Source organism: Temnothorax curvispinosus, unplaced genomic scaffold (assembly GCF_003070985.1).
Source record: "Temnothorax curvispinosus isolate PA1 unplaced genomic scaffold, ASM307098v1 QBEX01018554.1, whole genome shotgun sequence".
NCBI classification, from domain to species: domain Eukaryota; kingdom Metazoa; phylum Arthropoda; class Insecta; order Hymenoptera; family Formicidae; genus Temnothorax; species Temnothorax curvispinosus.
Window position 1 is genome coordinate 80,702 of NW_020228334.1, and position 12,050 is coordinate 92,751.

The 12,050-nt window shown below is 42.3% G+C and overlaps 2 protein-coding genes across 2 annotated transcripts; both read right to left on the reverse strand.

Annotated features, from left to right (window-relative positions):
• Positions 1-948: 948 nt before the first annotated feature.
• Positions 949-6,864, reverse strand: LOC112468510 (E3 ubiquitin-protein ligase ZNRF1). Its single transcript, XM_025037718.1, has 4 exons — positions 5,877-6,864; positions 4,768-4,863; positions 4,505-4,610; positions 949-4,152 (listed from the first exon to the last, which is right to left on the reverse strand). Exons 1-4 carry the CDS (start codon positions 6,253-6,255, stop codon positions 4,095-4,097), a joined length of 639 nt encoding a protein of 212 aa, XP_024893486.1. The 5' UTR covers positions 6,256-6,864; the 3' UTR covers positions 949-4,094.
• Positions 6,865-7,643: 779 nt separating this feature from the next.
• Positions 7,644-12,044, reverse strand: LOC112468499 (xylosyltransferase oxt). The gene is made up of 7 exons (XM_025037700.1): positions 11,597-12,044; positions 10,797-11,278; positions 10,577-10,719; positions 10,338-10,504; positions 9,722-10,103; positions 8,582-9,540; positions 7,644-8,237 (listed from the first exon to the last, which is right to left on the reverse strand). The coding sequence occupies exons 1-7, from the start codon at positions 11,804-11,806 to the stop codon at positions 7,779-7,781; spliced, it is 2,802 nt and encodes a 933-aa protein (XP_024893468.1). The 5' UTR covers positions 11,807-12,044; the 3' UTR covers positions 7,644-7,778.
• Between the last annotated feature and the right edge of the window lie 6 nt (positions 12,045-12,050).

Here is a 12,050-nt window from a genome sequence, read left to right on the forward strand (position 1 = left end):
TACTTCATGTAAAAACTATATATTTCAAAAGTAACATTTTCTGGGAAAAAAAATTCGGAGACATTACTTTCAAAATGATAAAAATTGTGAATTTAAGTTTCGGAACGCTAAACATGGTAACTCAGAAAAATTATTTTAAATGAGTTTTGTAGAATAATTGAAACTAACGTTAATGATCCTTCCTTAAAATGATTTTTCTGAGTTACCGTGTTTAGCGTTCCGTATATGCCTTATATACCACGTTTATATTATTAAACCCGTTAAAGTTCAGTTAAAAGCTAATTCGAATTCTGTGATTCGTTTCAGTGTTAGAGTAACTTTAGGATTTATTGATGAATTATTAATATTTACTTGACGTCGACAATCACGGTAAGCAGAATTTTGACATGACTACACGTGTATAATATGATTTGAAAAATAATGGGAAAACTATTCTAAGTATATAATTAAACTGAAATTGTACTGTCTATAAATTCTGTTGGCTTTATGCAAGACTTGATAATATAAGTGCTTTTGTCTCTGAATTATCTATATGAAAACCAAGCTGAGTTGAAATAAAAGCGGATCGAATTTCTTAAGAGCAGATAAGGAAAAACGATTTTCCTTATCTACTCTTAAAGAAAAAGAGTATCCTTACATCACAAGATGATTCACTAAATATGATACGAACCACAGAATAAACTATAGTTGGTTGGAGATATTCTTACAGTGGATATACAGATATATCTAAATCCCTTTGAATTATCTACAAACAAACATATAGTTTTAGTTGAAACGAAGCTGAATAGAATTTCTTAATAGTCGATAAAAGGTAAATTATCTCTATACATGGTGATTCACTAAAAAACACGCTTGGTACATAACGTATACATATTTATGTGGTGAATAATAATGTAACAGTGTTTAGTTAAATTAAAATAGGTTCAGACAAAAATAACGGAGCATTAGTAATCATCTTAGAATCAAGAATTTATCGTATTATATTTATGAATAAATGTTCAAACGATCAAAATCCTTAATCTTTTACAAATTACACATGAATTTTGCTTGAACAGAACTTCGTTTCCGTCTAATGCTAAAGCAATTGTCGCTTTGTTTCGATCTAACGCTAAAAAAAAATGTTGTTCAACTTAACTTCTCAATAAGGCAAAATCGGGCTAGTCAAATCAACTTACGAATCGATCGTCACTTCGTATAACAATCATTCGAAACGCTTACCCCACAATTACCGCGACTGCACGATTCATCGCGCCTCTCGCGCGTAGAAAAAAACAAACAAACAAACAGCTTGTAAAATTAGACGTCTTGTAAATCGAACGTAGCTTATAAACTATATATTTAAGTCAATAGTGTCATACATACAAATGGTTTATCATTACAACCTGTGTATCCACAGTTACAATCCTGCGAGTTTAGGCTTCCACCGCCTTCCCTTCGCGATCTCATTATTCTACGGCGCTAGATTAGACACACTTTCGGGCATTCACGTTTTTATTTGGCGGCAATCAGATCGATTATTGTTACAGCCCGTCAAGTAGAGGAATTCCGTACCGCACATCTTAAATCAACAGCACGTATCGCTCGTGGTAACGAGACGATATATGATTCTGAATAATTAAGATGCCCCGAGAATCAGGCGTCCTATTCATAAACAAATACCTCAAATTCTTTCAACAATTTCAAGTTAATTTTTACTTGAAAATATTATGCAGTTGGGTAATTAAAAATTAGGGCTGTTTTCGGCGAAGCTTCAGAGGAAAAATAAATAACAGAATATTTTTCAATTAAATTAAACTTTCAACAGAATTTTAATGTAAAGCTCGCCAATTAATATCGCATCCCTGAACGTGCGGTGGTCTTTCAGGGACACTCTATATCTATACAATCAGAAAATAAGACACATATTATTTAAAAAAAACTGATTATTTCGTGTTTTTTGAATAATTAAAAACGAGTACCGTTGATTCTGTTTATTACTTTAGTTGCAGTTCCTACACCTTGCTATCGCTTTTTAATACACGCGTCCGTTTTTTAAGACGGCAAGTGCAAGAAGGTACAGCTAAGAGATATGAACAGATTCACAATACGGAATACCGCTACGCGGGATCGAGTGCGAGGCGAGCACCGAGCACGTGCGTGCGCGCGCGTATTGACTCCACGCGCGACACACACATACACACTCACACACGCACACGCACACGCACACGCACGCGACGCACGTGCTCCCCGCGTTTCGCCGTGCCGCGCTGCAGGATACGCGCGATCTATTTCCGTCCCTCCTCGTCACCGCGCGCGTTATCTTCCGCTTTCTACCCCGCATTCCGTCTTTGTATAAATCGTCGCAATACAACGAGTCTTACATATCGTAAAATCGATAAACGACCAGCCGCGAGACAATTCTCGCCTCGATCAGTAACGCAGTACAAGGAGGAACCTCCTTGTGTATGTGTGTTATCGCTATTACCGATGTCGCATCTTTTTATCTTGGGTTCCCTTTACATCTTGCTCCCTTTTTTTCTTTATTTTTTTTCTTTTAATTTCTTTACGAAATCGCGCTTGTCGTCTCTACGGCCACTTACCTCTCGTATAGCTTAAAAAAAGTGTGTATATATATATACATACAGGATGTTTTAGGCGTCGCGCACTTTCTCTTGAATGCAGATATGTCTTTCTTTTTATATTTATTTATTTATTTAATCGATTAATTTCGATGTCTGTAATATTAAATATCTTTTAAAATTTGAATTGTTTTTTCTTTTTTAAGACCGCTTGCAGTCCAACGAGCAACCATCCTGGCTCGTGAAAACTTTTTATTTTATAATTGCTTATCAGTGAAAAAGATGTTTAACTCGATATTAAAATATCTGTCGAGAGAAAGTGCGCGAGAGTATGCATATACATATACACATATGTATGTACATACTTTATGTTTACGCGTTCGATTTTGTTAATATAATTTATTTCTAGTTTCTTCTCATGTTTTTTTTTTCATCGCACCACATTCTCATTTCTCCGTTCTCCTCGTATTCTCTCATTGTTCTGTGTTAGTTCGTGTGTCATTAAACCTCACGCAAGTGACGAAGTCCGAGCCGAACATATACGGTTTTGCGTACGTTACTGGAACAATGATAGACTTTGATTGTTCGTATTACAAAAACTACTTCTGCTGGGTTATGTCAATCCTTATCCGTATACAAAAGAGATTAATTATACAGTAGGTAAATCCTCAGTAATCGACAATAGACTGTACATCTTAGTAACACGGAGCGCGTCAATTCTCTCTAATAACAACAAAAGAGATTTATCACATTAGTATGAATCTCTCAGTAAAGAAGGTTAAATCAGAACCTTTATTGTTACTACAGCATCAACAGTGTTACGTCGTCATCTCCAGCGCTTGAAACTCTTATACATTCTGGCTCTCCCTTTTATGAAAGTATCAAAAATATCCTTTCTAGCACTCATTCCCCAACAGACAACGGAAATTACGATATATCGTCTCAATACTAAAAATCAATAAAAGTATAACTAACTTATCTAAGGTAGAGCTCACACCTGCTCCTACGCAGGTCCCCTTGACTAAGATTCGTCCTGTCCCCCTTTTCCAGAAAGAAAAAATAAAGAACCATAAAAAGAATAAGAAAAGACAAAAATCATGATCGAGATAATAAAGATTGTCCTGCTTATAAGCGCTAAATCGAGTTCAAGATGTAAAACTAAGTAAAATTTATAAATATGGTACAATTGATATTAAGCGATAGAGCAATAATAGATTAATTATAGATACGTATAGGTAATAGCATTGTATCGTTGAATCCTATGGCGATTTTTTTTGTTATTTAAGTCCTCCGCTTAACAAGAGTAGATTTGAGGATTGAATTAAACATCTGTGTTTCCGTGTGTGTTCGATTTTATGAGCGAGTCTCGTTCAGTCGAACATTTCACCGCACGCACCAATCACCATTTGCGGACTAGCAGCCACCTTGACTAGCTTCTTTTTTTCTGCCGTTTTCTGCCATCTCAACCCCTTCGGCGCGAGTCCTCTGGGCTAGCAACTTGTTCCACTATACTCCACCAAGTTCAGCAGGTACGAATCAATCTCCGGGATGTTCAGGGCAGCTACGATTCACTTGAAACCACTTATCGATACAGCTAGAAAAAAAAATACAAAACTTTATATCATCTATTCCGTCATAATATACTGAAATATACTAATTAAAGGTGATGTTTTTAAAAATATTTTTAAAAAAAGGTGATATATTTTTAAAAAATTTGTCAACTTTAAGTAATTAACGATCACTTCAATACTACATTATTTATTATATTTTAATATTGAAAATTTTTTATATTAAAAAATAATATATAGCAAATTTATAACAATTTATTTAATTTTTTTTTTTTAATTTTCTAGGATAATTGAATGTCTTTATTATCAATTTTCTATCGCCTATGTTGAGCTAGGAATTAACACAAAATAATAGATAAATCGAATCGTTGTACATACTTTTTATGATATATACAAAGACAGGGCAAGCGGGCTATAAGATCTCCAGATTGTAGCTCCTCCAAGCAAATGACACATTCTCCCTTTCCATCTGTCAGCACATCCTCTGTCGTGTAAATAAGCAAGGGACTTACTTAATTATCACCGTAATAATTACCACCAGCTATTAAATTATTGACGAGCATATCGCTGCCACGTAAAGAACGGTATCCATCGTTTATCAGACAGATATACAAGCCTGTCACCACTTGTTTCCCACTTACCATTGTAACTGAGACGCGGCTTGGTCAGGCACATGACCAGGTGACACTCGATATCATCCGGCAGAATGAACTTGGAGCATACGGGACACTTTAGACCTTGAAACACGAAGGCGAAGAGAGCGTCAGAAAAGAAAGGTCGAGAAGGGGAAGGGGGGCGAGGACGGAAATCTGGGGGTTGTGCAAATCGCAGAAGGCGCAAATAATACCGTAAAAGACCCGTCTGACTCGATCCACCGGGACCACGGCCGCGGCCTCGTGCTCGTTCAGGCACGAGCTCACTATTATTCCCATAATAGACCCGACATAACCTCAGCCGTGGGCCGCGGTCCCGCGCGGCGGCGATCCTCTCCCGAGCCACATCCTTCCCTCCTCGCGAACGATCCTCGCGGCGAGCGACACGCCCTTTTTTTTCCTCTTCCTCACGTTTCGCGCCGCAAATACAAAATTTCCTCGCGATCGCGATTCAAAAATTCACCCCCAGGGCCCCGCTGGGTGTCCTCGGGGCTATCATCGATTGTGGTACGCGGTTACCGGGCCAACCACCCCGGCAACACGCGTCAAAACAAACGCCCCCTGTCCCACCCGCGAATCATCGTCGCTCGCAACGCGCACCGAACTCCGTACTCCGCGGAGCTCTCGCGGTTGCGCGACCTAACCTCGCTTTTTTGCGGCGCTCGCCCGCGATTAGGTTAGGGACCGCCGCGATTAACGCCCCGCGAGGCACAGATGCCCTGCGAAACTGCGCGACGGCAGGTCTGAAAAAAAAAATCTCGTCTCGCGGATGGACGCGAGACAGATCAGCGGACACGCGACAAATAACTGCTAGCGAAAGATCCGACGACACTATCTCAGCGATATTGCTACGCGCTCTTTCTCTTGGAACAGAATAATAGAGAATTGTTCAATGATTCATATTTCGATGATACAATAACGATTTGTTGACTTTCAGCGCCGCGATAAGGTACATTCGTAGTAAATTGACGACGTGCTACGTAACGCACGTAATAATCAGCGAGCTTTGTCGACCTGGGGGAGCGAGCCAGTTTTCGGGCCCCGGTCCGTGGGATACAAATATGTAAACATCTGCACGAGAGACTCTCGGGGCTTACCGTTGAGGGACCAAATGTGCGAAGGCAAGCTGTGAGCGGCGTAGACGCGACCACTCTCCTCGTCCGTGTCGTCAGAGTCGAGCTGCGGCAGGCCGAGGGCCTGGCCGACTCCAACCCCGACCGAGGTGGAGAGGCCAGCCTGCTCGGCGGTGGACAGGTCCGGGACGGAGCTCAGCGAGCGCGCACGCTGCCTGCTGTCCCCGGACATCCGCGAGTTCTGCGACTGATTGGCCTGCTGGTGCTGATGCTGGAGCATGCCCACGCCGCCCGGTAGGGAGCGGAGCATGGAGAAGCCCTGCATCGCGGTCTCGTTCGCCCCGGTGGAGGATTGACCGTTGCCGCCGGCGGATTGTGCCACGGTGCTCGCCTTGGCTCCCATCCCAAGAGTCGAGAGTGATGAATTTGGAAAAAAACAACAATCGTCACACCACGTGCTCGGCCGCCCGCTCTCTCTCTCTCTCTCCACCCCCTATATATTTTGCGTCCGCGCCTCCCGTCCGATATTAATTCACCTGTCACCCCCGCGCGGGTTTTTCGCACGGTCGATCAGGAAGAAGAGCGAGAAGGGAGGAACGCGACCCCCCGGGGTCCCGGGTACCTCAGGTCCTGGCAGTGGTACGCGGACACACACATACACACTGGCAATACACTGGCAGTCCTCGCGCTCGCCTTCGTCTCGCGCCTCCTCGGTCTCCTCCTCGTTCTTCTTCTTCTTCCTCTTCGTCTTTTTCCTCACCCTTGCCCCGCTCGCGCACAGGGTCGGCGTCGGCGTCGGCGGCGACAGACGGCTGGGACGACCTGGCTGGCCACGGCCCCACCGCGGCGGCGTGGCGCTCTTACAACACTTTGGGATTTAACTTAGGCCGGAATTTAGCAGACGTACGCCACAACGAGCAAGTCATTTCGTCCGCGAACATACCAGCGGCTCGTCGCACAAAACATTCCCCGACATCTTAAACTTCCTAGATGTCAACACGGTCGGCTCGCGCAGATACTCCACTTCCGTGACTTTGCGCGTGCACGCCGCGCGCCGCAGATTTTAACGTGACGACACGACGGGCGACGGGGCTCGCCGGCGCGTGAAGCGCGTCAAGTTCCAGAGATTGGCCGAGCCTGATTGGCGACGCCATGTTGTTGATACAAATCCGACTGATAAAGCGCGATCGATTGTTTAAAAAAAAAAATTGCACGTAATTTTTATATATTTTTTTTCTTGGATTTGTTTATAAACACCCAATATAATTTACGTTCGCGATTCAAGTTAGAAACTTTTGAGTCGAATTGAAATAAATGATAAATGCGATATATTATATTAGATATCTTCGGTTTTTCCAACAATCATGAATGACGAATTTCCGCAAGCGTCTAACTAAAAAAAAAGCACGTGACGTAAGCCGAAACCGAACACGCACACCTGCGAAGCACGAGTTATGAAAAAACGTATGAATTGATTTTTAGACCTGGATCACAATCGAAGAGGCAGAAGAATCTTGTTCTAATTAACTATAATCATTATTTTTTTTTGTTTAAATAAAATGTTTTATCAAAATTTGTTATCATTGAACAAAAAAGTATTCCAAAAGTTCTTTAGAATATATCTCTCGGTACTTTTTTAAGATACAAAGAAAACGACACTCCACCTTATCAATATAATCCATTAATCTTTAATGTGAAAATATCCGACAGAAATATTAATCGCACAACATATAGCAAAAATTTATGTATACATATATTTATATATATATATATATATATATACCATTTTTTTCTTATAAATATGAAGTATATATATGTACAGCTTTTAATCGATATAAAAATATCTAAAGACGTCTTGTAATCTTTATACACGTACAATAGGTTTCAAAACGGGCGAAAATGGCACGTAGTTGGTAAAATAATTAATTAGTAGTTTTGACATAGGTTACGAGTATCAGCCTTTGAATCGGGGCTCAAAGAGCTCCAAGGGGTGTCGAGACACTTTTGTAGCTTCGATTCGGACCGAATCTCATCGTCGGCGTCGCATACCTCGCCGATCTCATAGTGCTCGTATACTAATCTGTCCAACCAATCGTCGAGGTCCTCACCGATCCTGTTTTGACTGTGCGTAATCGGCTCGTTCGCCATCGCCGCTTTCGCTATTTTCGACCAGCTTTTATTCATCTCCTCTGTGATGTGATAGACGGTGCTCGGACCGTCTAGTATCTTCTTCGCCTTGTCCAAATCTATCTTCTTTGTCTTCCAGTAGGATAACGGATTTATCAAGAATTTTAATTTTGCCATCAGTTGAGTGTCGGCAACTAATAATAGTCGCCAAGTACCAACGGCTAGTTGCTCGTTTAGCTGCGGCTTAACATGTCCCACCTGAAAAGACATACATGAAGTTATATGATACCCGGTTACGAAATAAGAAAGTTCTGTAAAGGTGCCAATTCATGGGACGCTGAAAAACAGCGTTGAGCGACGTCACGTGACATCACTATGATGCCAGCGTCAAGAAAGAGAAGTTGGATTTTTCCAACTTCAAGCGTCAAAGCCAAAGCAACGCGAAGACGCCGAAATTTTGACGCTGTTTTCCTTTTCATGAATTTCAATTGACGCCGGCGTCAATTGTGGTCATGCGACCTTCTTGCCGCTGAAAATGAGCGTCGAGCGTCAGCATGAAAAGGCACCTTAAGAAAAAGTTTGGTGTTGCATATGATAATCACCAAGGTCATCTCTTCAAGCAGGAGATAATTCACGTCGGCGAGGCGGCCATGTGGATCAATCCATAGGATCGATACATTCTGCGGTATCGTAACACCCGCGTCGAACTCGTAAGCCAAGACCGGAGTCGAGTACGGCCCCATGCTGCCCATCAAATTTCTAAACGTCTGCTCCTTTTGATCGTAATCCGTGCTAACAGAGAGACTTCGTATTTTTCCTGACCATAATCTACTGGCAGAAAAATTGTGTCGCATCGAGACCAAAGCTTCCACACGTCTCGCGCGACCGTCGGGCAGTACAGACACGTCGGAGTATTCTTCTTTGTTCTCCGCCAGAATTAGTATACCAGCGAAACGATTGTCGCGAAAGTACGCGGTATTTTCTAATAGGCGGACATTTTTGTTATTTATGTTCAGCTTGCGGTAAACCAATCTCGCCAAGGAGTACGAGAGCGTTAACAACGCGTCGTCCGGTAGTGGGCTCAAGTCCGCGTGATGATACAGGCTTTGCCAGTACATGTTGTAGCCCCTCAATCTAGTCGTTTTGTTCATTCGGTCGGGATACAGCCATTCCTCCACGCGGTCTATGATTCGGTGATCGATGACAGATTCAAATTTACGGGCAAAGAATATATTGCGATCCACCGTGTTTCGCAGCCGATTAAAGTCCTCGAGTTTAAAATCATTCGGGCTGCATCCGCACCAATCTACAACAGCCTTGTACTGACACTTGCAACCCAACTTCCTCTTCCAGTTTGTCATGTGCAGATTATTGTCTATATAAGTATTGCAGAATCGTGAGTTTCTCAAGACCGTATGAAAGAATGACTCGGCTGGCAGTAAGGTGTATTTAAACAGCTTTAATAGATTGGCTACCAGTTGATCGGGATTCGGATCGGCAACGTACTCGACGAAGTCTCGGCTCAGAGCAAACCAGTCGCTACCACCGTCAATTTGAATACCTGCAAGAATTATGAAAAATATATGATAATTATATATATAATATATGCATATATACATATACTGTTCACAGAAACAATCAATTCAATTACTTAATATTTTAGTTTAAAAAAATATATAAAAAAGCTAGAAAATTTATGAAATTTGTGTATGAATAAAAATATATGTGATTCTTTAACGTACCATCTGGTAATTTTCGATCACCGGTTCGCCACATGCGTGCTTCGCATTCGACAAAAGTTTTGTCTAAACCCTGTTTAGCTATGAAACGCTGAACCTCCCTTCCGTGCGATTTTGCGAAATTCATACCCTTATTCCAACTGAGAAACTCGGTCAACTGATTATTGCTTTTCAAAGGGAAATCGGATTCCGATAGATTTACGAGAAAATCCCAATGTTGATGATAGGCGAGCATCTGTTGCGCGGACTTCAAAAATGTCGTCAAAAGACTCGCGCCGCCCCAAATACTCGCGTGTCGCAAGCCCTCTCCTCTTGCCACTTTGATATTGTTTAGTTTACACCATTTTTCCAGTTCCAACATTTCGCGATATAAATAATCTTGCCTCTGAAAAAATATACAATTTGTTTGAAACAATATTAATCTATTTATTAATCTATTGTTCCCCAGTGTAATAAGTTTATAATAGAAACAATTTTGGAAACTACTACAGATCTAAAAGAAGATTTTAAATAGAAATGTGTAATTGAGAAATTTATGCTTCACGATGTAATTACTCAATATCTTTATCTTATCCAAATTAGAGTTAATAATTCTTTTCTTTTATATTATCGCACTTACCGCGTCAACGTGGATATAAAAAAAATGCGAGGGATGATACAAAATACTGATAAGTCGTTTCACTTGCCGACTCGCTCTGCCATTCACCGTCAGCAGATAAGCTATTCGCACAGGTTGCTCGAGTTCATTTTTTAAACTCGAGTTTCTCGCCTCTTGAGCCTTAAATTCTGTCGAAAGACGAAAAAAATTAATTAATAAATCCCATAGCTGTCTGTGCGTATTCACTTGTATTCGCGTACTTTGAATTCCAGTTGAATATATATTAATAGTCAAATAACCACCGCACGTCTGTTTCGGATTGCCGGAACATTTCATGTTGCAGCTGGAATCTGGTAACCGTTTCGTCTGTAGCGGCTCTTCCATTCCGCAGAAACATTCCATCCTAAAATCACACGTCCGTGACACGTTTCGAAAGAATTATCGTAGCATATTTGTATTTCAATCGCATCGGACACTAACGAGTACTCTGTGCCGGCGTACGGAAATCCCGATTGAAGACACATATAAGCGCAACGCTCGGGCGTATTGTTCCCTTTAAAGACGTGATAATAACCGGAGAGCGCTCTCAGTGTTTTATCGTCCTTGAAGCAGCCCAAGTTGATCGGGATGCCTCTAAAACCTGGAGAATGGGGACACAAAGATTGTACTCTTTCCGGGTACAACAAACCCTGCTGGCTAAGGCACGTCACATTGACAATGCGTTGCTTGCATGCTTGACTCTGGGCACGCGTTACGGCGCTCACCGCCTCCCGGACCGTAACATCGCACACAGGTGTGAAATTCAATGATTTGCGATCTAGCTTAATTCTGGCGGTGCGATTTCTTAGCTGGGACTGCATGTGAGTTTGCTTGTTCGAGTTTGCCTGCTTGTCGGGTGGAAGTTTCAGTTGACGTAAGCCTTTCGGCAGGCCCTCATCCTCCTCAGGTTGGGAAGAACCACCCTGCGAGTTGGCAGAAAGCACCAGTGAGTAATGAATTGGCAAGTGCTTCTATCATTGTTATCTATCATTATCTATCATCATATATCATTATTATCTATCATTATCTGTCATTATTATCTATTATTGGGTCTATTTTCTATTGCTGCATTGGCTGCACTAGTTCAAGAACTGTACATAGACTAAAGAGAGAATGTTACATGTACGTTTCTCACGCCTCAATGTACATGTACAGTTCTCGAACTAGTGCAGGCAGTTCAGCAATAGAAAACAAACCCATGATGTATCATTATCTTCCAAGGGAAGGTTTAGGGAGCTTACCTCTCCGGACGACAACCGGCTAGACTTGCTCTTGTCATTGACCAGACCGAAATATGTGTGCAGATAGACTTGGACGCACAGCATGATTATGCCAAAGGCGAAGACCAGCCGGTACTTGCGCAAGCAGCCCCGATGCCGACCGCCCGGGTAGTTCCTGACATTCGGCATCGTTCTCCGAGGCTCGCTCGCGATTACCGTTGACTGCGGCATGCGACCGAGGAAGCCGGGTCCATCGAGGGACTGAACGACTCTATCTCGTCACGACGGCGGCCTCATCGGCCTAGACCTTAATTCACGTATCCCCGCCCGTGTCCCTCAGCGGAGAACCGAACGCGCGTCTACACTCATGCGCCCCACGTCCCACCCCATCGTACGCACATCGCACAAATGCACAGAATGCGAGTTACGCGAGTACTGCGACGCGATCGTGTCGGAGTTGTCAGACGGCATCTCC